Genomic DNA, 23,110 nt, shown 5'->3' on the forward strand with positions numbered 1-23,110 from the left:
CCAACATTCACATTATAGGGATCCCAGAAGGAGAAGAGAGAAAAAAATATCTGAGAAAATATTTGAGAAGATAATAGCTGAAAACCTTCCTAACATAGGAAAGGAAACATTCACCAAAGCCCTGGATTCATGGAGTCCAGGCAGAATAAACCCAAGAAGAAACACACCAAAACACATAGTAATCAAGCTGACAGAAATTAAAGACAAAGAAAAAAATACTAAAAGTAATAAGAGATGATCAACAAATAATGTACCAGGAACTCCCATAAGGTTATCTGCAGGCCAGAAGGGAGTGGCATAATATTTTTAAAGTGATGAAAGGGAAGAACCTACAACCAAGAATACTCTACCCAGCAAGGATCTCATTCAGATTTGATGGAGGAATCAATAGCCTTACAGAGAAGCAAAAACTAAGAATTCAGTACTGTCAGACCGGCTTTGCAACAAATGCCAAAGGAACTTATCTAGGCAAAAAGAAAATGTCATAACTAGAAACAAGAAAATTATGAATGGAAAAGCTCTCTGGAAAAGGTCAACACACGGTAAGGTGGGAAGTATTCCACACACAAATACAATCTCAAAACCAGCAACTGTGATAAGAGGAGAGTACAAATGCAGGATATTGGAAATACACTTGAAATTAAAAGATCAATGACTTAGAACAATCTTGTTTATACACAGACTGTTATATCAAAACCTCATGGTAACTGCACACTGAAGATCTACAAAGATACACACACAAAAAAGAAAAAGTAATCCAAACACAACAGTAAAGTTAGTCATCAAACCACAGGAGAAGAGAGCAGAATAGGAAGGTAAGAAAAAAGACCTTCAAAACCAGATCCAAAACAATGAACAAAATGGCAATAAGAATGTGCATATTGATAATTACCTTAACCATAAATGGATTAAATGCCCCAACCAAAAGACTGAGTAGCTGAATGGATCAAAAATAAGACCCATATATATGCATATATACACAAGAGACCAACTTCAGATCTAGAGACACACACAGACTGAAAGTGAGGTGATAGAAAAAGGAATTTCATGCAAATGGAAATTAAAAGAAAGCTGGAGTAGCAATACTCACATCGGACAAACTTTAAAGACTGTTACAAGAGACAAAGAAGAACATTACCTACAGATAAAGGAATCAATCCGAGCAGAAGATACAATTTTAAATATATATGCACCTAACATAGCAGCATCTCAATATATAAGGCAAATATACTAACAGCCTTAAAAGGAGAAATCAACAGTAACACAATAATATTGGGAGACATTAACACCCCTCTGTCAATGAACTGATCATTCAGAAGAAACTCAAATAAGGAAACACAAGCCTTAAATGACACATTAGATCAAATGAACTTAATCCAAAAGGAGCAGAATACACATTCTTCCTAACTGCACTTGGAACATTTTGCAGGATGGATCACATGCTGGCCACAAAGTGGCCTCAGTACATTTAGGAAAATGGAAATTATATCAAGCATATTTTCTGACCATAACAGTATGAGATTGTAAATCAACTACAATGAAAAAAAAATGTAAAAAAAACACAAACATGTGGAGGCCAAACAATATGCTACTAAACACCAATGGATCACTGAAGATATCAAACAGGAAATCACACATACTTAGAAACAAATAAAAATGAAAGCATGATGATCTGAAACTTATGGGATGCAGGAAAGCAGTTTTAAGAGGAAAGTTTATAGCAATATGATCTTACCTCAGGAAATTCAAAAAAAATCTCAAATAAACAACTTAAACTTACACCTAAAGCAACTAGAGAAAAAAAGAACAAACAAAACCCAAAGTGAGTAGAAGGAAAGAAATCATAAAGATCAGAGCAGGAATCAATGAAATGAGTTGAAGAAAATGATAGAAAAGATCTATAGGACTAAAAGCTGGTTCTTCAAAAAGATTTTTTTTAAAAATTGATAAACCTTTAGCCAGACTCACCACGAAAAAAAAAGGGGGAAATCTCAAATCAATAAAATTAAGAATGAAAAGGGAGAAGTTACAGCAGACACCACAGAAATACAAAGGATCATAAGAGACTACTACAAACAATTATATGACAATGCAGTGGACAATCTAGAAGAAATGGACAAATTGTTAGATGCAAACTTCCAAGGCTGAACCTGGAAGAAACTGAAAATATGAATAGACTATCACAAGCACTGATATTGAAGCTATGATTAAAAACTCCCAACCAAAGTCCAGAAATCCTCCACCAAATACTAATAAACCAAATCCAACAACCCATTAAAAGGATCATATACCATGATCAAGTGGGATTTATCCCAGGGACACAAGGATTTTTCAATATCTGCAAATCAATCAGTGTGATACGCCACATTAACAAAACATATGACCATCTCAATAGATGCAGAAAAAGCCTTTGACAAAATTCAGCACCCATTTATGATTTTAAAAAAATTCAGAAAGTGGGCATAGAGGGAGCCTGTGCTAACATAATAAAGGCCATATACTACAAATGCACAGCAGACATCATTCTCAATGGTGGAAAACTGAAAGCATTTCCTCTAAGATCAGGAACAAGACAAGGGTGCTCACTCTTGCCACCATCGTTTTAGAAATTCTTATTCACCATCGTTTTAGAAATTCTAGCCATGACAGTCAGAGCAGGAAAAGAAAAATCCAAACCAAAATAGAAATAAAACTGTCACTGTTTGCAGATGACAGGATCTTATGCATAGAAAATCCTAGATGCTGCCAGAAAATTGCTAGATCTCAACGAATTCAGTGAAATTGCAGGATACAAAATTAATGCACAGAAATATGTAGCATTTTCGTACACTAACAAGGAAAAATGAGAAAGAGAAATTAAGGAACAAATCCCATTTACCATCTCATCAAAAAGAATACAATATCTAGGAATAAACCTACGTATGGAGGCAAAAGACCTGTACTCTGATATGTAAGACCAATGAATGGAATTGAAAATGACAAAGATAGAAAGATACTACATGTTCTTGGATTGGAAGAATACTGTCAAGATGACTGTGCTCCCCAAAGCAATCTATAGTTCAGTGCAACGTCTATCAAATCACCAATGACATTTTCACAGAATTAGAACAAAAATGTTAAGTTTGTATGGAGACATAATAGAACTTGAATAGCTAAAGCAATCTCGAGAAAGAGAAACAGAGCTGGAGGAGTCAGGCTTCCTGACTTCAGACTATGCTACAAGGCTACAGTCACCAAAACAGTATGGTAATGTCACAAAAATAGAAATATAGATCACTGAAACAAAATAGAAGTTCCAGAAATAAACCCACGCACCTATGGTCAATTAATCTATGATGAAATAGACAAGACTATACAATGGAGAACAGACAGTGACTTCAATAAATGACTGGGAAAACTGGACAACTACATGTAAAAGCATGGAATTAGAACCTTTTTATCACCATACACAAAAATAAATTCAAAACAGATTAAAGATCTAAATGTAAGACCTGATACTATAAAACTCTTAGAGGAAAACATAGGAAGAACACTCTTCAACATAAATCAATCACAGCAATATCTTTTGATCCATCTACTGAAGTAATGGAAATAAAAACAAAAATAAATAAATGGAACCTAATTAATCTCAAAAGCTTTGGCACAGCAGAGGAAACTATACATGAAACTAAAAGGCAACCCACAAAGTTGGAGAAAATATTTGCAAATGAAGCCCTGACAAGGGGTTAATCTCCAAAATCTACAAACAGTTCATGCAACTCAATATAAAATACACACACATACACACACATATACAGTCCATTCAAAAACTGGGCATAAGATATAAATGCACATTTCTCTAGAGAAGACATTGAGATGGCCAAGAGGCACATGAAAAGATGCTCTACATTGCTAATTATTAGAGAAATGCAAATCAAAACTACAATGAGATATCACCTCATCCCAATTAGAGTCATAGTAGTGTTAGTCGCTCAGTCATATTCAACTCTGTGACCCCACCATAACTGTAACCCACCAGGGTCCTCTGTCCACAGAATTCTCCAGGCAAGAGTACTGGAGTGGGTTGCCATTTCCTACTCCAGGGGATCTTTCTGACCCAGGGATAGAACCTGAGTCTCCCACATTGCAGGCAGATTCTTCACCATCTGAGCCACCAGGGAAGTTGCCTCCCTCCCAATCAGAATGACCATCATCAGCTGGAAAGGGTATGCAGCCAAGGGAACCCTCCTACACTGTTGGTGGAAATGTAAATTGGTACAGCCACTATGGAGGAAAGTATATGGAGGCTCCTTAACAAACTAAAATTAGAACTACATATGATCCAACAAAATTAAATTTGGGGTCAAAATTAGAGGTGTGTAGGCTTTTCAGGACTCCATCATGGCACTGTAACTTCAAAATGTTTGTGTTTTTGTTAACTACACCTGTGTATATGTATATATATGTATGTATGTATGTACATGCACATACATGCACATACACCAGGTATTTTTGTCCTATCTTCATTTATAGCATAGGGAAGATAGAGACAAATGAAATTCATTACTGTATTCCAACAAGCCAGTTAATTGATAGGTGAACTTTCCTAACATGTTAATCTAAGTAACATTTAATTTAGTGTTTTATTTATTTTATAGATATAGATTTTATAGATGTGTAGGCTACACAGGTGGTATCTTCTTATGTCAGGAACATTTGTGTTGCTTAGTGCAAAGGGCATAGATTTGGAGTCAGAGAAACCTGACCTTACTCTACCTCTTTCCAGGGCTTCCCTGGTGGCTCAGCCAGTAAAGAATCTGCCTGCAATGTGGGCAGACCAGGTTCAATCCCTGGGTCGGGAAGATCTCTCTTAGTGCAGTGTGCTTAACCAATGAGTAAGGTGAAGTTTTTGTTTCCTGTTTTTCACCCTTTGGCTAACAATATGAAATGATAGTGATATGTACACTTTTGCTGCTGCTGCTAAGTCACTTCAGTTGTGTCCAACTCTGTGCGACTCCATAGCTGGCAGCCCACCAGGCTCCGCCATCCCTGGGATTCTCCAGGCAAGAGTACTGCAGTGGGTTGCCATTGCCTTCTCCACACTTTCACCTGAAAATAAAAATGAAATTCATAGATCTGCATTCCCAAGGGCACATTGCAAAGACTGATATGTGTTTTCACTCAGTATATTTCTAGAACCACTTACCTCTTATTCCCTCTTGCCTTACTCATCTTCCATCTCAAATTCCTCAAATGTTAATGTGTAACATATTCTTCTAACACTTGAAACATGCTTGCTTTCTGTTTTAGCCCTCTTCAGAATAACCCATCATCCTACCTTCTGACTTCACTGTTTTTTAAAGACATTCATTCAGCACACATGTATTGTACACCTATTTTATGCCAATTAATTAAATATTGGGAATATAATCCCCATGTTTAGAAAACTCAAAATTTATAGGATGTTAATTGATAGTAAGAGAATAAAAAAAAATCCGGTATAATAAAATGCAAGTGTTATAAAGAGATGTGCACAAGGTGCTGTGAAGGTTAAGATAACAGCACCAGTGGAGCTTCAGGCCAGGCTGCCTTCACCGAGCTGATGCGTGTTCAGCCGTGGTAAACGGTGAGTAGGAGTCCACTTGCAGCTAGATCAAACAAAGAGAAGGCTTCCTGTGAACCAGTATCTGGCACCTGTAACTAACATTTTTATTAAAGAAGTTCAGCAATTAATCTCACCATCTAATTGCTCCCTTTTCCTCCCCTAGTTATACAGCTGAGGATGGGGTTTGTGAGAGGGCCCCCAATTTTTAGGTAGGAATCAGTCTACAGGAAACCAAGAAGCTATGTGGTAAAGTGGAGAGGGTATCCGAAAAAGTGGAGCGGAGCTAAGAGCCAAAGTCAATTACATATTAGACTAATAGAAAGGAACTAACAGAAAGAAGTCAAAAGTTTGACCTCTTTCTGAAAACATCTTTGTAAATCCATTTCTGAAGTAATTCAGACTATATAGATATGTTGAAATACCCTATTTAAAAACAAAATATAGGCAATTAAAAATATAAATTCTGAAACAAATCCTTACAAAGAATTAGTTTCTATTTTAAAAATTAAGTGAAAGATTTCAAGTAAAAAATTCCTACTCCCTCAGTGTATCTGAATTGTGAATCAGTTTACAAAATATACTTTATTTGCAACCTCTTCTGGTATAATTATTACATTTATTTATTTAGTTTGCCATATTTTTATATAAATAACAATCTTTTTGTTGTGCTGCTGATTCTAAACCCAAATTGCTCAAATTTGATTTAAAATTTGATTTCTCTTTAGGAGAATTATTTTTAATTTTTTAGAGACAACTGCCTGTTATTATTTTATTAGAATGATAATACTAAGATTTCCTTTAGTAAGCAGTTTAGCATGGTATATTGCAGTCAGCAAGCTACAGCCCACTGGCCAAAGCCAGCTTGCCACCTATTTTGATATGACTTGAGAATTAAGAATGGGTTTTTAAATTTTAAATGGTTGGAAAAAAATCAAAAGATAATATTTCATGACACACAAAAAGTATATTTAGGTTTCTTTTACATTTAGGTTTTTATAAAATATATTCCATTCCTGCTGAAATATTAGAGGTATCCATCAAATAACGTTTTTGATACTAAGAAGGTTAAGCTGCAAATTGATGAAGGGAATTTTATTAAACTTTAAGTTTTATAACTAGGTGGTAACAATTCAGAAATTTGTGACTCATGTTTTCTGATTTTAAATTGAGTATTCTTTCTTCTATACCATACTGCATCTTTATTTTAAAATAATTTTCCTAGTTGTAAAGAAAATCACTCATAAGAAGGTATACATTAATTGATAGTATCAATTTGGGTCTTAAAGTATTAATTGACAGAAAAGGTTTCTAACTTGATTTCCCCTACTGCATTTCTATTATAATTCATTCCAGTTTAATATTCTATGAGATGCCCTATGTAAAATATTTATTAACAGATGAGGCAAATTTTCAATAAATTGTAGTTTTCTTGATTTATTCAAACATTTTATGACAGCTTGATTTATAATAATATAATTAAACATTTTAAAATATTTTTTATTTGAGTTTTTTGAACTACTGAATTTAACATTGTAGTATTCAATGTTGAAGTCATTTCATGGTATGGTAAAGTTTCCTTGACTACATCATATACATCTCTAATAGAATTTTCTATTTCAAAAAATGTTTATAGAGTTAATCAGTTTTTACCCTTACCATTGTTACTTATGCTATGAATTTATACATTTGTTGCAGTACTTATCTGTTAGATTTATCTGAAATTGACTTTTGGTACTTTCCAAAATAAGAATCACCTCTCATGCTATGTGTGAAAAAACTACGCAAAGATACATTTGATTATTTACTGTAATAACAATTGCTTTTCTCATGTTTCTGTTTGCATAGTAAATATTTAATCCTGAATGACAACAAACTAACATTGAACAGTATTTTTGCTTCCATACATGCTCACTAAATATTAATGTTCATCAGAATTTCAATAATTATACTGTAAAACATACTGTTCCCTCACACTCCTCTTCAGTTTTATATAATTAACTGCCTTTTTCCTTTTTCTGTTGTTTCAGTTAAAGGATCAAGAAAGTTAAGTCTGCCAACAGATCTTAAGGCTGATCTTGGTACGGTAGGCAAAAGCCAACAATTTTAAGTTTTCTTACATTCATTCGGCTGAACATTTTAACCAACCGGTCCATGAATAACAAGTTTCCTAGATGGCAGTGTTTAATGGCTTTTCAAAAAGGCTTCCTTAAAAATCACCATACAGTTCTGTTGGCAGCATTCAACATTTTGTTAACAATCATTTTACAAAACTATGTTTCATAAATCATTACACACCAACTATATAATGTTTGGGGTTTTTTAATCATGAAAATGTTTTTAAACATTAACTAGAGTCATGCATATGGACCCTTTGTGACAGTAATCATGTAAATGAGCATCATTTTCTCTGGAACTATTTTCCTATTTTGGATATTAATATCATTTACAACTAATGCTATTTAACAACAACAACTGCAAAGTCTGATACATAGAAGAATGGAGTTCTTGCCATTAAGGAAAGTTACAGAAGACGTTATTCACTTTATTTTTTGTGGTGCTCCCAAGCTTATTCATAATTCTAGTTCTGAAATAAATAAGGTCTTAATAGGTTTTCATCAACTTTTCCCTCAGAACTTTAATTTACTTGTTCCAGGATAGTTTCTTTTGTGAAATTTAATTGAATCGCCTTTATTTTCATCTCCTTTCTTTTGACTTAAAGTCATAGCATAAAACCTACGAATGTCAGTGTCATGTCTAAAATAACAAAAATTCAGTAATTAGTCTTTGTTTTTTAGAGTGTTCAAAGCTGTTTCACATACATGATTTTATTTAACTTTCTTAGCAGCTCTTTAAAAAGTCCTCTGGTGGCTCAGACAATAAAGAATATGCCTGCATTGCTGGAGACCTGGGTTCAGTCCCTGGGTTGGGAAGATCCCCTGGACAAGGGAATGGCTACCCACTCCAGTATTCTTGCCTGGACAGTTCCACAGACAGAGGAGCCTAGTGGGCTACAGTCCATGGGGTTGCAGAGTTGAACATGACTGAAGGACTAACAGTTTCACTTTTCACTTTTTCAGCAACTCTTTAAGGTAGTTATCAGTATTCCTTTTTTTCTAGAGTAGAAACTGAGGTTATATTGTTAATAAATTGTAGAATTAAGATTTGAACCTAGATCACAGAACATAATACTCAAAGTTTATTGAGCATATTCACATACCTCATCCTATTTTAACTAAATTAAATATCTTTCAGCAATAAATAATTTGTTACATTTAAAATCTAATTACATACCATCTTAGATGAATTTGATTAGATAATTATGTCAGTGATATTATATGCAAAGCACATTTTAAATGCAAATGCAACATTATTCAGTATTATTAGTTCAATACTAACAAAATTGTTATGAAGTTAATTAGTATTTTGCCAGTGTAACTGATATCAAAGGAAGATTCAACATTCTAGTTCCATGTATTGACCTCCTACTACATGTTAGACAGTATGCTATATAATTTGTACATATTATTTGGCATATGACAGATAGATAATACATGGATCAGAAATGTTCTACCCACTTTACAAATAAATTAAGGATATGAAAAATTAAAATTTGTCTAAGGTCATATAACTAATAGCAAAACTGAACTTAAATCAATTATGTACAATTGAAAAGCCTATAATCACCTATTATTTTGTGTAGCATATACTGTAAGAAATGTCAAATGAAAAATAGCAAAGTAAGGAAAACAAAGATTAGAGAGAAAATAGATAATGAAAAATAATAATTAACCTGTAAGTTGATTCTTTGGAAAGATCAACAAATTGACAAACCCTTACCTAGACTAAGGAAAAAAGAATATACAAGCAATTAAAATCAGGAATAAAAGTGGGTGCATTACAATCAGCCTTACAGAAGAGGATTATAAGAGAATACTGTGAACAATTTTATGCCAGCATTAACTAATCTAGGTAAAATAGACAAATTCCTACAAATACATGAATTACCAAAACTAACTCAAGAAGGAGGAGAAAATCTGAGTAAAGATACTGAATCAGTTCTCAAAAATTTCAAAAGTCCAGGATGAGACAGCCTCCCTGGTGAATTCTACCAAATATTTAAAGAGGAATTAACACCAGTCTTTATCAAACTCTTCCAAAAAACACAAGGAACATTTCCTAACACATTCTATGACACTATGACACAGCATTACCCTTATTTCAAAGCTAGACAAAGAACACTGCAAGAAAATCAAATTAGAGACCAACACCTCATATGAATATACATGCAAAGATTCTCAAGATATTGGCAAGTAAAATCCAGCAGCATATTAAAAGGGTTATATACCATAATCAAGTGGAATTTATCTCAGAAATAATACATGAGTGGTTCAACAGAAGAAAATTAAAAATGTAAAAATCACACTAACAGAATGAAGGAAAAATCCCACACATGATCATCTCACTTGGTGCAGAAAAAGGACTTGACAAAATTGAATACCCTTTCATGATTTAAAAAAAAAAAAAAAAACTCAGGAAACTATAAATAGAGGGACCTTTCTGAAACTGATAAAAGGCATTCATGAGAAGCCACAGTCATCCTATTCAAGGATGAAAGACTGAAAACATTCTTCCTTAAAATCTAGACTAGGGACTTCCCTGGTGGTCCAATGGTTAAGAATCCACCTGCCAACATAGGGGACACAGGCTCAATCCCTGGTCTGGGGAGGCCCCATGTGCACCACAGCTTGTGAATCCTGCATGCTGCAACTACTGAGATCACACCCTAGAGCCTGTGCTTCACAGCAAGAGAAGCTACCACAATGAGAAGCCTCCACATCACAACAAAGAGTATCCTCACAACTACAGAAAGCCCGTGCAGCAACAAATCCCCAGTGCAGCCAAAAAGAAAAGATCCAGAACAAGACAAAGGGGCCTTTGTGTACTACTTCTATTTTGTATTGGAAGTTCTAGCCAGTGATTTAAGGGCGGGTGCGGGGCGCGGGGAGGCGGGGGGTTGGCGGGGAAAGCACATAAAAATTGATAAAAGAAGTAAAACTAGCCCTGTTGGCAGGTGGCATGATCCTGTATACAGAAAACCCTCCAAAATCCACAAAAGAATAACGAGAATAAATGAATTTAGTAGAGTTGCAAGGTATAAGGTGAGCACAAAATCAGCTGTATTTCTATACACCAGTAATGAAAATTTTGAAAAAGAAATTTTAAAAAAGAATACCATTTGTAAGTCTCCTAAGAGTAAAATATTTAAAGATTAACTTAACCAAGGAGATGTAAAACTTTACACTGATAACTACAAAATATTGCTAAAAGAAACTTTAAAAGACCTATAAAAGTGAAAATACATCCCTTGTTCATGAATTGGAATGTTTAATATTATTTAAGTAATACCCAAAACAGTCTAACATATTTAACACAGTCACAGCTAAAATAACAATAGCCATTTTAAATAATGGAAAAGCTTTTCCTAAAATTCATATGGAAGTGCCAAAGCAAAAATAGACAAAACAATACACATGGTTGAAAGTTGAAATACTCACACCTCCCAGTTTCAAAACTTCCTCCCTGGCTACACATATCAAAGTGAAAGTCACTTGGTCATGTCCAATTCTTTGCAACCCCATAGACTATACAGTCCATTAAATTCTCCAGGCCAGAATACTGAAGTGGGTAGCCATCCCTTCTCCAGGGGTCTTCCCAACCAAGAGATCGAACCCAGGTCTCCCACGTTGCAGGCAGATTCTTTACCAGCTGAGCCACCAGGAAAGCCCACGAATACTGGAGTGGGTAGCCTGTCCCTTCTCCAGCAGATCTTCCCGACCCAGGAATCAAACCAGGGTCTCCTGCATTGGAGGTGCATTCTTTTACCAGCTGAGCTACCACGGGTATTGGCATGAAGATATACACATAGGTCAATGATAGAATTGAGTCTAGAAATAAAACTATACATCTATGACCAATTGATTTTCAACAAGTTACCAGGACAATTCAATGGGGTGGGCAGGAGGGGCAGGGAAAAGTCTCTTCAATAAATGGTACTGAGACAACTGGAAGTCCACATGCATGATAATGGAGATGGACCACTACCTCATCATACATACAAAAAAAAAAAAAATGGATTAATGACTTAACTGACAATGACAATAGCTAAAATGTGGAAGCGACGCAATCCACAGTCCATCAGTGGATGGATGGATAAACAAAACGTGTGTACAGAACAGTGGAATTTGCTCAGCCTTAGAAGGAAGGAAATTTTAACATATGCTACAACATGGGGCTTCCCAGGTGGCTCACTGGTAAAGAATCTGCCTGCCAGTGCAGGAAATGCAAGAGACTCGGGTTCAATTCCTCAGTTGGGAGGATCCCCTGGAGAATTTCATGGACAGAGGAGCCTGGTGGGCTACAGTCCATGGATTCACAAAGAATCAGACACAACTGAGCACACATGCATGCTACAACATGAGTGAACTTTGAGGATATTATGCTAGGTAAAATAAGCCAGTTACAAGAAGACAAAAATTGTATGATTACAATTATATGAGGTACCCAGAATGGTCACATATGTAGGGAAAGAAAGTAGAATGGTGGATGCCAGGAGCTAGGGGAGGAGGAAATGGGGAGTTACTGTTTAATGAGTAATGTGTTTCATTTTTACCAGGTGAAAAGAATTCTGGAGATGACTGCTACACAGTACAAATGTGTTTAATACCACTGAACTGTACACTTGAAATTGGTTTAGATAAATTTTACAATTGTTAAATATTTTCTTTTTAAAAAGGGAGTCCTGATACATGTTACAACATGGACGAACCTCAAAAACACTACATGAACTGAAAGAAGCCAGACATAAAGCTACATACTGCATGATTTCATTTATATGAAATATCCAGAATAACTAAATCCCTAGAAACAGAAAGTAGACTGATGGTCACCAGTGGCTAGGGAAGAGTAGAATGGGCAGTGACTGCTTAATGTGGTAGTGCTGTTTTTAGTGGTGATGAAAATGTTCTGGAGCTATACAGTTGTGGTTGTTGCACAATATTGTGAGTGTACTAACTACCACTGAATTGTACATTTTAAAATTGCTTCAGATGAATCTCACCTCAAAAACTGTAGGAAAAATATTTTTTAAAACTGGTGAAATACAAAATATAGAGTTCAGTTAATAGTAATGCACCAAGGTGACATTGGGAAAGGAGAATAAGAAATTTAGGTATTGGCTGCTTTCTTCTAAATGTAAAATTATTCCAAAATAAAAATGTTTAGTTTTCTGAGAACTTGCATACTGTTTTCCACAGTGGCTGTACCAGCTTACAGTCCCACTAACAGTGTATAGCTGTGGCTTCCCAGGTGGTGCTAGCGGTAAAGACATGGTGCTATGCTACGTGGCACTAGTGGTAAAGTGACACAGGAGGCATGGGTTCAATCCCTGGGTTAGGAAGATCCCCTGGAGGAGGGTATGGCAACCCAGTCCAGTGTTCTTGCAGACAAAGGAGCCTGGCAGGCTACAGTCCATAGGGTTGCAAAGAGCTGGACATGACTAAAGCGACTTAGCACAACAATGTACGAGGATTCCCTTTTTAAAATTTTAATGTAAGTAAGGTTTTAAAGCAGTTTTACATATTGCATACTCTCTCTCTCCCCAGAGAGCCTCCCCTACTATTAACATCCTCCACCAGAATGGTACATTTTTATAACTCATGAACCAATATATATACATCATCATCACCCCAAATCCATAGTTTGCATTAGGGCTCATATTTGATGTTTTAACATATGCATAATGACAGGTATCCATCACTATGCAATACATTACAGTGTAATACAGAATAGTTTTACTGCTCTGAAAATCTTCTGTCAGCCTAGTCATCACTTCCTTCACCTCAACTCCTAGCAACCACACATCTTTCTACTGCCTACAGAGAATGTCAACAATGTTACACAGTTGGAATTACACAGTATAGATGAACTTCCTTCATTTAGTAATATGTATTTACCATTCCTCTATGTTTTTTTCATGGTTTTGTAGTTCATTTCTTTTTAGCACTGAATAATATTCCATTGTCTCAAATGTACCACAGTTTATCCATTCAGGTTTTTATGTGTACATAAGTTTTCAGCCTCTTTGCATAAATACTAAGGAGCATGATGTTTAGCTTTTTAAGAAGTCTTTGCACAGTCAATTTTGCACCCCCACTATCAGTTATATCCCGTTATTCCAAATGTTTTCTAGCATTTGGTGTTGACAGTGTTTTACATTTTTGCCATTATAGTAGGTGTGTAGTGGTTTCTCATCCTTGTTTTAATTTGAAATTTTAAATATTTTTATGTGCTCATTTTTCCATCTGTCTCCTTTGGTGTGGTATCTGTTCAGATCTTTTGCCCATTCTTTAAGTCAGGTGGTTTGTTTTCTTTTTGTTGAGTTTTAGGAGTTCTTTGTGTATTTTAGTTAATGTTTTTCAGGTATATGGTTTATACCGATTTTCTTCCAGTCTGAAGCTTGTCTTCTCATCCTCTTGATAGTGTCTTTTACAAAGTTTTTAATTTTAATGAAGTCAAACTTACCAATTTTCTTTCATGGATTGTGCCTTTGGTATTATATCTAAAAAGTCATCAAACCCAAAGTCATCTAGATTTTCTGTTTTCTTCTAGTAGTTTTACAATTTTGTGTTTAACATTTAGGACTACAATCAATTTTGAGTTTTTTTGAAGGTTGTAAAATCTGTTTACATTTTGTGTGTGTGTGTATGTATATATCCAGTTGTTTCACTACTATTTGTTGAGAAGACTGTTTTTTCTCCATCACATTGCTTTTGCTCCTTTGTCAAGGATCAGTTGACTATATTTGTTGGATCTATTTCTAGGCTTTCTATTCTTTTGCAATGATATATCTGTTTATTTTTTCACCAATATCATCTATTTTCAGTAGTTTAGTTTTATAGCAAGTCTTGAAGTCAAGTAGTGTCATTCCATAACTTTATTCCTTTCCTTTAGTATTCTGGGTCTTATTCCTCTCCAAATAAACTTTAGAATCAGTTTGTCAACATCCATAAAATAACTTGCTGGAATTTCGATTAGGATTGTGTTGAAGCTACAGATCAAGTTGGGGAGAACTTGTCTCAACAATATTGAGCCCTCCTATCCATGAACATGGAATCTGTCTCCATTTATTTGTCTTCAGTTTCTTTCATCAGTAAGGAACTTTTAATAGTTTTGTAGTTTTTCTCATATAGATCTGGCACATGCTTTGTTAAATTTATATGCATGCTTTGTTAGATTTATACATAAATTTTGAGGTACTAATGTAAATGTTAATTCCTTTTAATTTCAAATTCTGTTGCTAGCGTACAGGAAAATTTTTGTCCCATGTCACCAAAGGGTGACCTCAGCTGAGGAGAATCTTAATACTCAAGTTGATAGAATGACCCATTCTGTAGATACCAGTCAGCTTTTTTTCCCAGCCACCCTGTCATTGCCAAATGAGCTAATGAAGAGAGTAGATATGGTGGCAGGGACACAAGTTATGCATGCACTCAGCAACATGGACTTCCACTCACCAAGGTCAACTTGGCTATGACTGTTGAATACTCAATATGACAACTGAAATAATCAACACTGTCTGCAATGTTACCATTTCTTAGGTCATCAGTTACCTGGTGGCAGGTTGATTACACTGAACCACTTTCAGCATGGAAGAAATGTTATGTTCTTGCTAGAATATACACTTACTCTGGATTATGGATCTGCTTTTCCTGAATGGAATGCTTCTGCCAAAACTATTATCCATGGGCTTGTTGTTGTTTTTTAGTCACTAAGTTGTGTCCAACTCTTTCGCAACCCCGTGAACTGTAGCACACCAGGCTTCTCTGTCCATGGGATTTCCCAGGCAAGGATACTAGAGTGGATTTCCATGTCCTCTCCAGGGGATCTTCCCAACTCAAGGATTTTTAACCCACATCTCCTGTATTGGCAGGTGAATTCTTCATCACTGAGCTATGCCTTATCTATCATTATGATATTTCACACAGCCTTGCTTTTCATCAAGGAACTCATTTCACAACAAATGAAGTATGGCAATGAGCCAATGCTTCTGGGGTTCACTGGTCTAACAATGTTCTCACCATACTAAGCAACTGTCTATAAATATGTATGTAAGTGTATATGGGGGCGTGTTGTTCCCTAATGGTTCAGCGGGTAAAGAATCTTCCTGAAATGCTGGAGCTGCTGGAGAGGTGAATTTGACCCCTGGGTAGGGAAGATCCACTGGAGAAGAAAATGGCAACCCACTCATTATTCTTGCCTGAAAAACCCCAAGGACAGAGGAACCTGGTGGGCTGTGAAAGTGAAAGCCCACCCCTGGTGAGCTATGAAAACTTTAGTCACTCAGCTCCTCTGTCCATGGAATTCTCAAGGCAAGAATACTGGAGTGGGTAGTCATTCCCTTCTCCAAGGGATATTTCTGACCCAGGGATCAAACCCAGGTCTCCTGCATTGCAGGCAGATTCTCTGTCTGAGCCACCAGGGAAGCCCATGTATATTCATGTTCTGCGCCGTGTCAAGTTGCTTCCGTTGTGTCTGACTCTTTGGACTGTAGCCCACCAGTTCATGGGATTCTCCTCTGTCCATGGAATTCTCCAGGCAAAAATATTGGAGTGGGTTGCTATGTCCTCCTCCAGGGGATCTTCCTGACCCAGGGGTCGGACTCATGTCTCTTATATAAGTCTCCTGCATTAGCAGACAGTTTCTTTACCACGAGTGCCACCTGTGAAGCCTATATATATACATATATAAGTCTGTTAATCTTTTGATTAATGCTAGCTGTTACATCTTTCACTATCCCTTTACTTTAACCTATATACGTATCCTTAAATTTCCTGTAGAGAATGTAGTTGGGTCTTTTTTTGAATCACTGAGAGTCTTTTAATTGATGTATTTAGACAAGTGACATTTAAAGTGATTATATAGACTAATGTCTATCATAAATGTTACTATTTTCTATTCATTTCCCTTCTTTTTTGTTCCTATTTTCTTCTTCCACTGATTTTTGTGTATTTTGAATTGGGCATTTTATATGATTTCTTTTACTTTCTTTTCTTAGCTTATCAATTATACTTTACTTTTTATTTTAGCAGTTGCCCTAAAGTTTGCAATATATATTTACAATGGATACAAGTCCATTTTAAATAACACTGTACTGCTTCATGGATAGTGAAAGTACTTTATAATAACAAAATATTTCTAATTTCTCCCTCCTCTTCCTTGTATTACTACTGCCATTCATTTCACTGACCCACAAGCTATGCTGCTATCCTATATAATTTCTGGCAATTTGGTGTGGTTAGATGTTTATTTCAAAGTAAAAATCAACACTGTACTATTTCTAAACATTTTTGTGCCCTGGAACAAAAATTAATGTAGAGAGAATAGAAAACAAACAGCACTTAATAGCATAAAATTTACAATGTCTGGCATCCAGGCAATGATACTGTGTCAACAGGAAAATACAATCTGTGATAAAGAAAAAATATCCATCAATAGAAACTGACCCAGAAATGACACATAGAACAAAATAAGTGGACAAGGACATTAAATCAGCTATTGTAAATATGCAGATTATCTTCAACTTACAGTGGTTCAACGTACAATTTTTCAACTTTATGATGATGCAAAAGCAACACTAAGCAACAACAACAAAAGCAATGCACATTCAGTAGAAACAATACATCAGAATTTGAATTTTGATCTTTCCCAGGCTGGTAATATGCAGCGCTTCCAATATGATACACTTCCAATCATTCTGTGCCAGTATAAACATTCTGTTTTTCACTGTCAGTATAGTATTCAATAAATTACATGAGATATTCAACACTTTATTATTTAATAGGCTTTGTGTTAAGTGATTTTGCCCAATTATAGGCTACTGTAAGTGTTCTGAGCATGTTTAAGGTAGGATAAGCTACGCTATGGTTTTTGGTAGGTCAGGTGTATTAAATATATTTTTGACTTCAGATATTTTCAATATATGATGGCTTTATTGGAACATAATCCCGTCACAATTCGAGGAAGATCTGTACCTCCTATTTTCAAGGAGATGGAGGAAGGCACCAGCATCTTAAGAAGAGACATGGAAAATATTTAAAAAGACCTAACAAACATCTAGAAGTGAACAATATATATAAGATGAAATATACAGTAGATGAGACTAATGTCAGAATTGACAGTGAAAAGGAAGACAGTGCTGAATTCAATTAACCATCCAAAATTAAGCAAAGTAAGAAAAAGACCAAACTCAGTGAGCAGAGAATATCTATTGTCCAACTTCAAGTTATCTAATATTCCAAGGAGAGGAAAGAAATGATGAGACAGAAAAGAATGTTCGAAAAAGTAATGCCAGAAATCTTTCTAATTTGATGAACATGTAAATCCACAGATGAGAGAAGCTCAACAAACTTCAAGCATAACATGAAGAAAATTACACCAAAGTTTGTCATAATCAAGTCATTAAAAACAGCCAGCAAAAATAGAAATATTAACATATAGGGGAACAAATAACAGCAAGCTTCTCAAATTATACAAGCAAGAAGATAGTGGAAGAACATCTTTAAAGGACTGAAAGAAATTGTCAATCTACAATTCTGTACTTGACAAAATATCATTGAAAAGTGAAAGCAGAAAAAAAAAATTTACAGACACAAAAGCTAAAAGAATCTGAAACTACAAGAGATTTTATAGGTAGTCCTTCTGGAAAAGGGAAAACAATACCAGAAGGAAATCTAGAGCTACACAGAAATGAAGAGCACTGGAAATGGTAAATGTATGGGTAAGTAAAAACAATTACTGACTTAGTTTATAAGTATCTTTAAAAGATAATGGATGACTGGAAACACCCCAAATATTCATCAGTGGGTAAATAGTTAAGCAAATTGTGGCATACTCATATAGTGGAATACTCCTCAACAATAAAAAGAAACTAGGTCTGTGGAAACAAGACAACATGGTGGAATCTCAAACTAATCATAATGAAAGAAGCCAGATAAAATCAAGTGTACTTGTATGACTGCTCTAATATAAAATTCTGTGAAATGTAAATTAATGTATAGTAACGCAAAGTACATTAGTTGTTGTTAAGGGTAGAGGGCCAACAGGGAGAGGCAGCACAGAGGGATTAGAGATAGAAACGAGGACACTAAGCAGAAGTGATGCATATATTTATTATTTTTATTGTGAGACTAAGAACAGATTAGTGGTTGCCAATGTTAAATATGTGTAATATGTCAGCTATATCACAACCTGTGCTAAGGAATGTAATTGTCAAATAAAGATCCAAGAATGAGGGGGAACAATGTCTTTTTCAGACATCCAAAAACTAAGAGTTTACAATCCGTAGATTCTTAGCTTACATTTAAAGTTCTAGCCAATGCAGTTAAATAGGGGGAAGATATATTACATATATGTGTTCAAAAAATGCAATAAAAAGTATACTTACAGGGAATAAATTTTTATACCTGAAATCTTAAGAGAATCAATGGGAAACTAATAAAAATAGAGAGTGAATATGCAGTGATGTGGCTGGTTACAAATTCATACCCCAAAACTAAATAAACAAAAGTCAACTTTAAAATGGGGAAAAACTCATTTATAATGCTATCAAAAAGATAAAATATGGAGTAATGAACTTGAATACATAGGATTTATGTGAAAATGATTTTAACCTCCATTAAAGAACATTTAAAGGACTTGTATTAATTATAAAACATACACTGCTTTCTTCCTTTTGAACAAGAAGATTTGAAACTGATGTAAATTTTATACTTTAGAAATAAATAATTCCACTGAAAATAACAGTGATTTTTCAAAGGAGTAAAAATTATAAGTTTAAAATTCATCTGAAAAGGTATACATATAAGAGAGCAAGGACAATTCTGAAAAACAAGAGTCATAAATGAGGTCTAGCCCTACCAAATAGTTAAATACAATATAAAATTAGTTTAAAACATATATCTACTAACCATCATACCATTTTTGGTACTGATGTATAAAAAGTTCAATCAGTAGAACAGAAAATCCAGAAGAAGACCCAAATTCATACATAAATTTTGTCATTGTAAATAAGTAGTCTTACAGTCAAGTGCTGAAAAAGATCTAGATACATCCAAAACATTCACATTGTTTTATTTCCTTCATTTGAGTTTGAGTAAATTATTTCTGAACCAGATGCAGAAAAAAAAGTAGCCTTGAAAATAAGGTAGGCCATTCAAAAAGTAAATAAGGGTAGGTAATTCAATAAATGTTGGAATGAGTAATGAGGCATCTGAAAAATAATCTCCATAAGCCAAAATTAATTCTAGATGATAAAAATAAAGATAAAGAAACCATAAAAATGCTAGAAGAAAACATGAGAAATATACATTAAAAAAAAATTCTCGGAATAAGGCTTTGCTCAGAAACACAGATGTAAAGAACAAATTTGTGGATACCAAGAGGGTAAGAGACGGTGAAAGTTGCCCAGTCCAGTCTGACTTTTTGCCACCCCGTGGACTGTAGCCTGCCAGGCTCCTCTGTCCATGGGATTCTTCAGACAAGAATACTGGGGTGGGTAGCTGTTCCCTCCTCCAGGGGATCTTCCCAACCCAGGAATCGAACTGGGGTCTCCTGCATTGTAGGCGGATTCTTTACCAGCTGAGTTAGGGATGGTAATTGGATAAATTGGGAGATTGGGATTGACATATATACACTACTGTTTGTAAAATAGAGATATGTTTAATGAGAACCTACAGTATGATACAGGGACTACTCAATTCTCTGTTGTGACCTAAATGGGAAAAAAAATCTAAAATGAGAGGGAATATGTGTGTATATGTAACCATTTACTTTGCTGTACAGCAGAAATATCAACACTGCAAAGCAACTATGTTCCAATAAAGATTAATTTGTAAAAGGCTTTGCTAGGATGGCATCACCAACTCAATGGACATGAGTTTGCGTAGACTCCGGGAGTTGGTGATGGCCAGGAAGGCATGGAGTGCTGCAGTCCATAGGTTCGCAAAGAGTCAGACACGACTGAGTGACTGAACAGACTGAATGGAACTGAATATAAATAAGAAGGTACCGAAACTCATTATTAAAGAAGTGAATATTAAAACAGTATTTTTCCTATTATAGCAATAAATATCAAAGAATTACATGAAGCAAAAATTAGTGAAGATGTTTGGAAACTGAAGTTCTTATATACTGTTGTTGGAGATGTAAATTGGTTAATTATTTTTGGAAACCTTTTGCAATCAAAATCTAAAATGTTTATTCTTTTGCCAAGCAATTTCAATTCTGAGAATTCATTCCACAGATATAATCACACACATACAAAGAAGAATTACTGTGGTCATTAAAGTTTGCTTTGAAATAGCAAATACTGAAACCCTAAGATTCATTAATAAGAAAATAGTCAAATTGTTATACAGCCCCCAAAATGGAAACTTTGTCTCTATATAAACAATTAAGTATGTCTAAATACTATGTTCTCCAAGACAAGTGTGAAATGAAAAAAAATATCAAGGCATGAAATACTGTGAAATGTGCTTCCCCTTCTTTTGAAAAAAACAACTATGGAAGGATACTCAAAGAAAATGTTAACACTCTGTCTAAATAAGAGGTAGTAGAGATGCAGATCGGAGAAGGCAGTGGCACCCCACTCCAGTACTCTTGCCTAGAAAATTCCATGGGTGGAGGAGCCTGGTGGGCTGATGTCCATGGGGTCACTAAGAGTCAGACACGACTGAGCGACTTCACTTTCACTTTTCACTTTCATGCATTGGAGAAGGAAATGGCAACCCACTCCAGTACTCTTGCCTGGAGAATCCCAGGGATGGGGGAGCCTGGTGGGCTGACATCCATGGGGTCACACAGAGTTGGACACGACTGAAGTGACTTAGCAGCAGCAGCAGAGATGCAGATGCAGAGAACACTTGTGGATACTGTAGGGGACGAAGAGGGTGGGATGAATTGAAAGAGCAGCACTGACATATACACAGTCCCATGTGTAAAGCAGAAAGCTAGAGGGAAGCGACTATACAGCACAGGGAACTGAGCTCGCTACTCTATGACGACCTAGAGGGCCGAGATGGCGAGTGTGGCGGAAAGGAGGCTCAAGAAGAAGAGGATATGCATATAGTTGATTCATGTTGTACAGCAGAAACCAACACAACACTGTAGAGCAATCATCCTCCAATTAAAAATTTAAAAAAATAAATGGGAGGTTAGACTGAGAGAATTAAGCTAAAATTCTAAAATTAAAAGTTATTTTCAAACAGTAAATTGGAGGTAGAAGTTATAGTATCTACAGAACACTTTTAGAGCATAATTCCATAGTATATACAATAATAATATGCTGTCTAGGTTGGTCATAGCTTTTCTTCCAAGGAGTGAGTGTCTTTTAATTTCATGGCTGCAGTCACTATATGCAGTATTTTGGAGCTGCCCAAAATAAAGTCTCTCACTGTTTCCATTGTTTCCCCATCTATTTGCCATGAAATAATGGGACTGGATGCCATGATCTTAGTTTTTTTAATGTTGAGTTTTAAGCCAAATTTTTCACTCTCCTCTTTCACTTTCATCAAGAAGCTCTTTAGTTCTTCGCTTTCTCCCATAAGGGTGGTGTCATCTGCATATATCTAAGGTTATTGATATTTCTCCTGGCAATCTTGATTCCAGCTCATGCTTCATCCAGCCAGGCATTTTGCATATAAATTAAATAAGCATGGTGACAATATACAGCCTTGACTTAGACAGCATATTAAAAAGCAGAGACATTACTTTGTCAACAAAGGTCTGTCTAGTGAAAGCTATGGTTTTTCCAGTAGTCATGTATAGATGTGAGAGTTGGACCATAAAGAAAGCTGAGCACCGAAGAACTGATGCTTTTGAACTGTGGTGTTGGAGAAGACTCTTGGGAGCCCCTTGGACTGCAAGAAGATTCAACCAGTTCATCCGAAAGGAGATCAGTCATGAATATTCATTGGAAGGACTGATGCTGAAGCTGAAACTCCAATACTTTGGCCACCTGATGCAAAGAACTGACTCATTGGAAAAGACCCTCATGCTGGGAAAGACTGAAGGCAGGAGGAGAAGGAGACAACAGAGGATGAGATGGTTGGGTGGCATCACCAACTCGATGGACATGAGTTTGAATAAGCTCCGGGAGTTGGTGATGGACAGGGAATCCTGGCATGTTGCAGTTCATGGGGTTGCAAAGAGTCAGATGTGACTGAGGGACTGAACTGAACTGATACAATAATAGAACTCAATTTTTAAACCAAATAATTTTAACTTAGTATATTAGGAAATTCCCCCCTTCAAAAGGAATAGATTCAAATTATTCATTGTAAGTTTTCACATGACTTAGAAAACATTTATTGTATGTACAGTGCATTGTAAAAGGAATATTCAGACACAAAAGCATTGCTGTTTAGTTGTTCAGTTGTGTATGACTCTTTGCGATCCCATGGACTGTAGCCC

At 35.5% G+C, this 23,110-nt stretch overlaps 1 protein-coding gene across 12 annotated transcripts in view; it reads left to right on the top strand.

Moving 5' to 3' along the window:
- STXBP5L (syntaxin binding protein 5L) overlaps window positions 1-23,110 on the top strand; it is a 339,029-nt gene that overhangs the window by 277,369 nt on the left and 38,550 nt on the right. For 6 of the 12 annotated variants that reach the window (XM_043473078.1, XM_043473077.1, XM_043473082.1 and 3 more), the window contains one exon: window positions 7,612-7,662. The exons of the other annotated variants lie outside the window; for them this stretch is intronic. In XM_043473078.1, the coding sequence (XP_043329013.1) occupies window positions 7,612-7,662 (51 nt within the window). The remainder of the gene's footprint in view (window positions 1-7,611; window positions 7,663-23,110) is intronic. 12 annotated transcript variants of the gene reach the window in all.

The sequence above is a fragment of the Cervus canadensis genome, chromosome 7 (genome assembly GCF_019320065.1).
Source record: "Cervus canadensis isolate Bull #8, Minnesota chromosome 7, ASM1932006v1, whole genome shotgun sequence".
Lineage (NCBI taxonomy): Eukaryota > Metazoa > Chordata > Mammalia > Artiodactyla > Cervidae > Cervus > Cervus canadensis.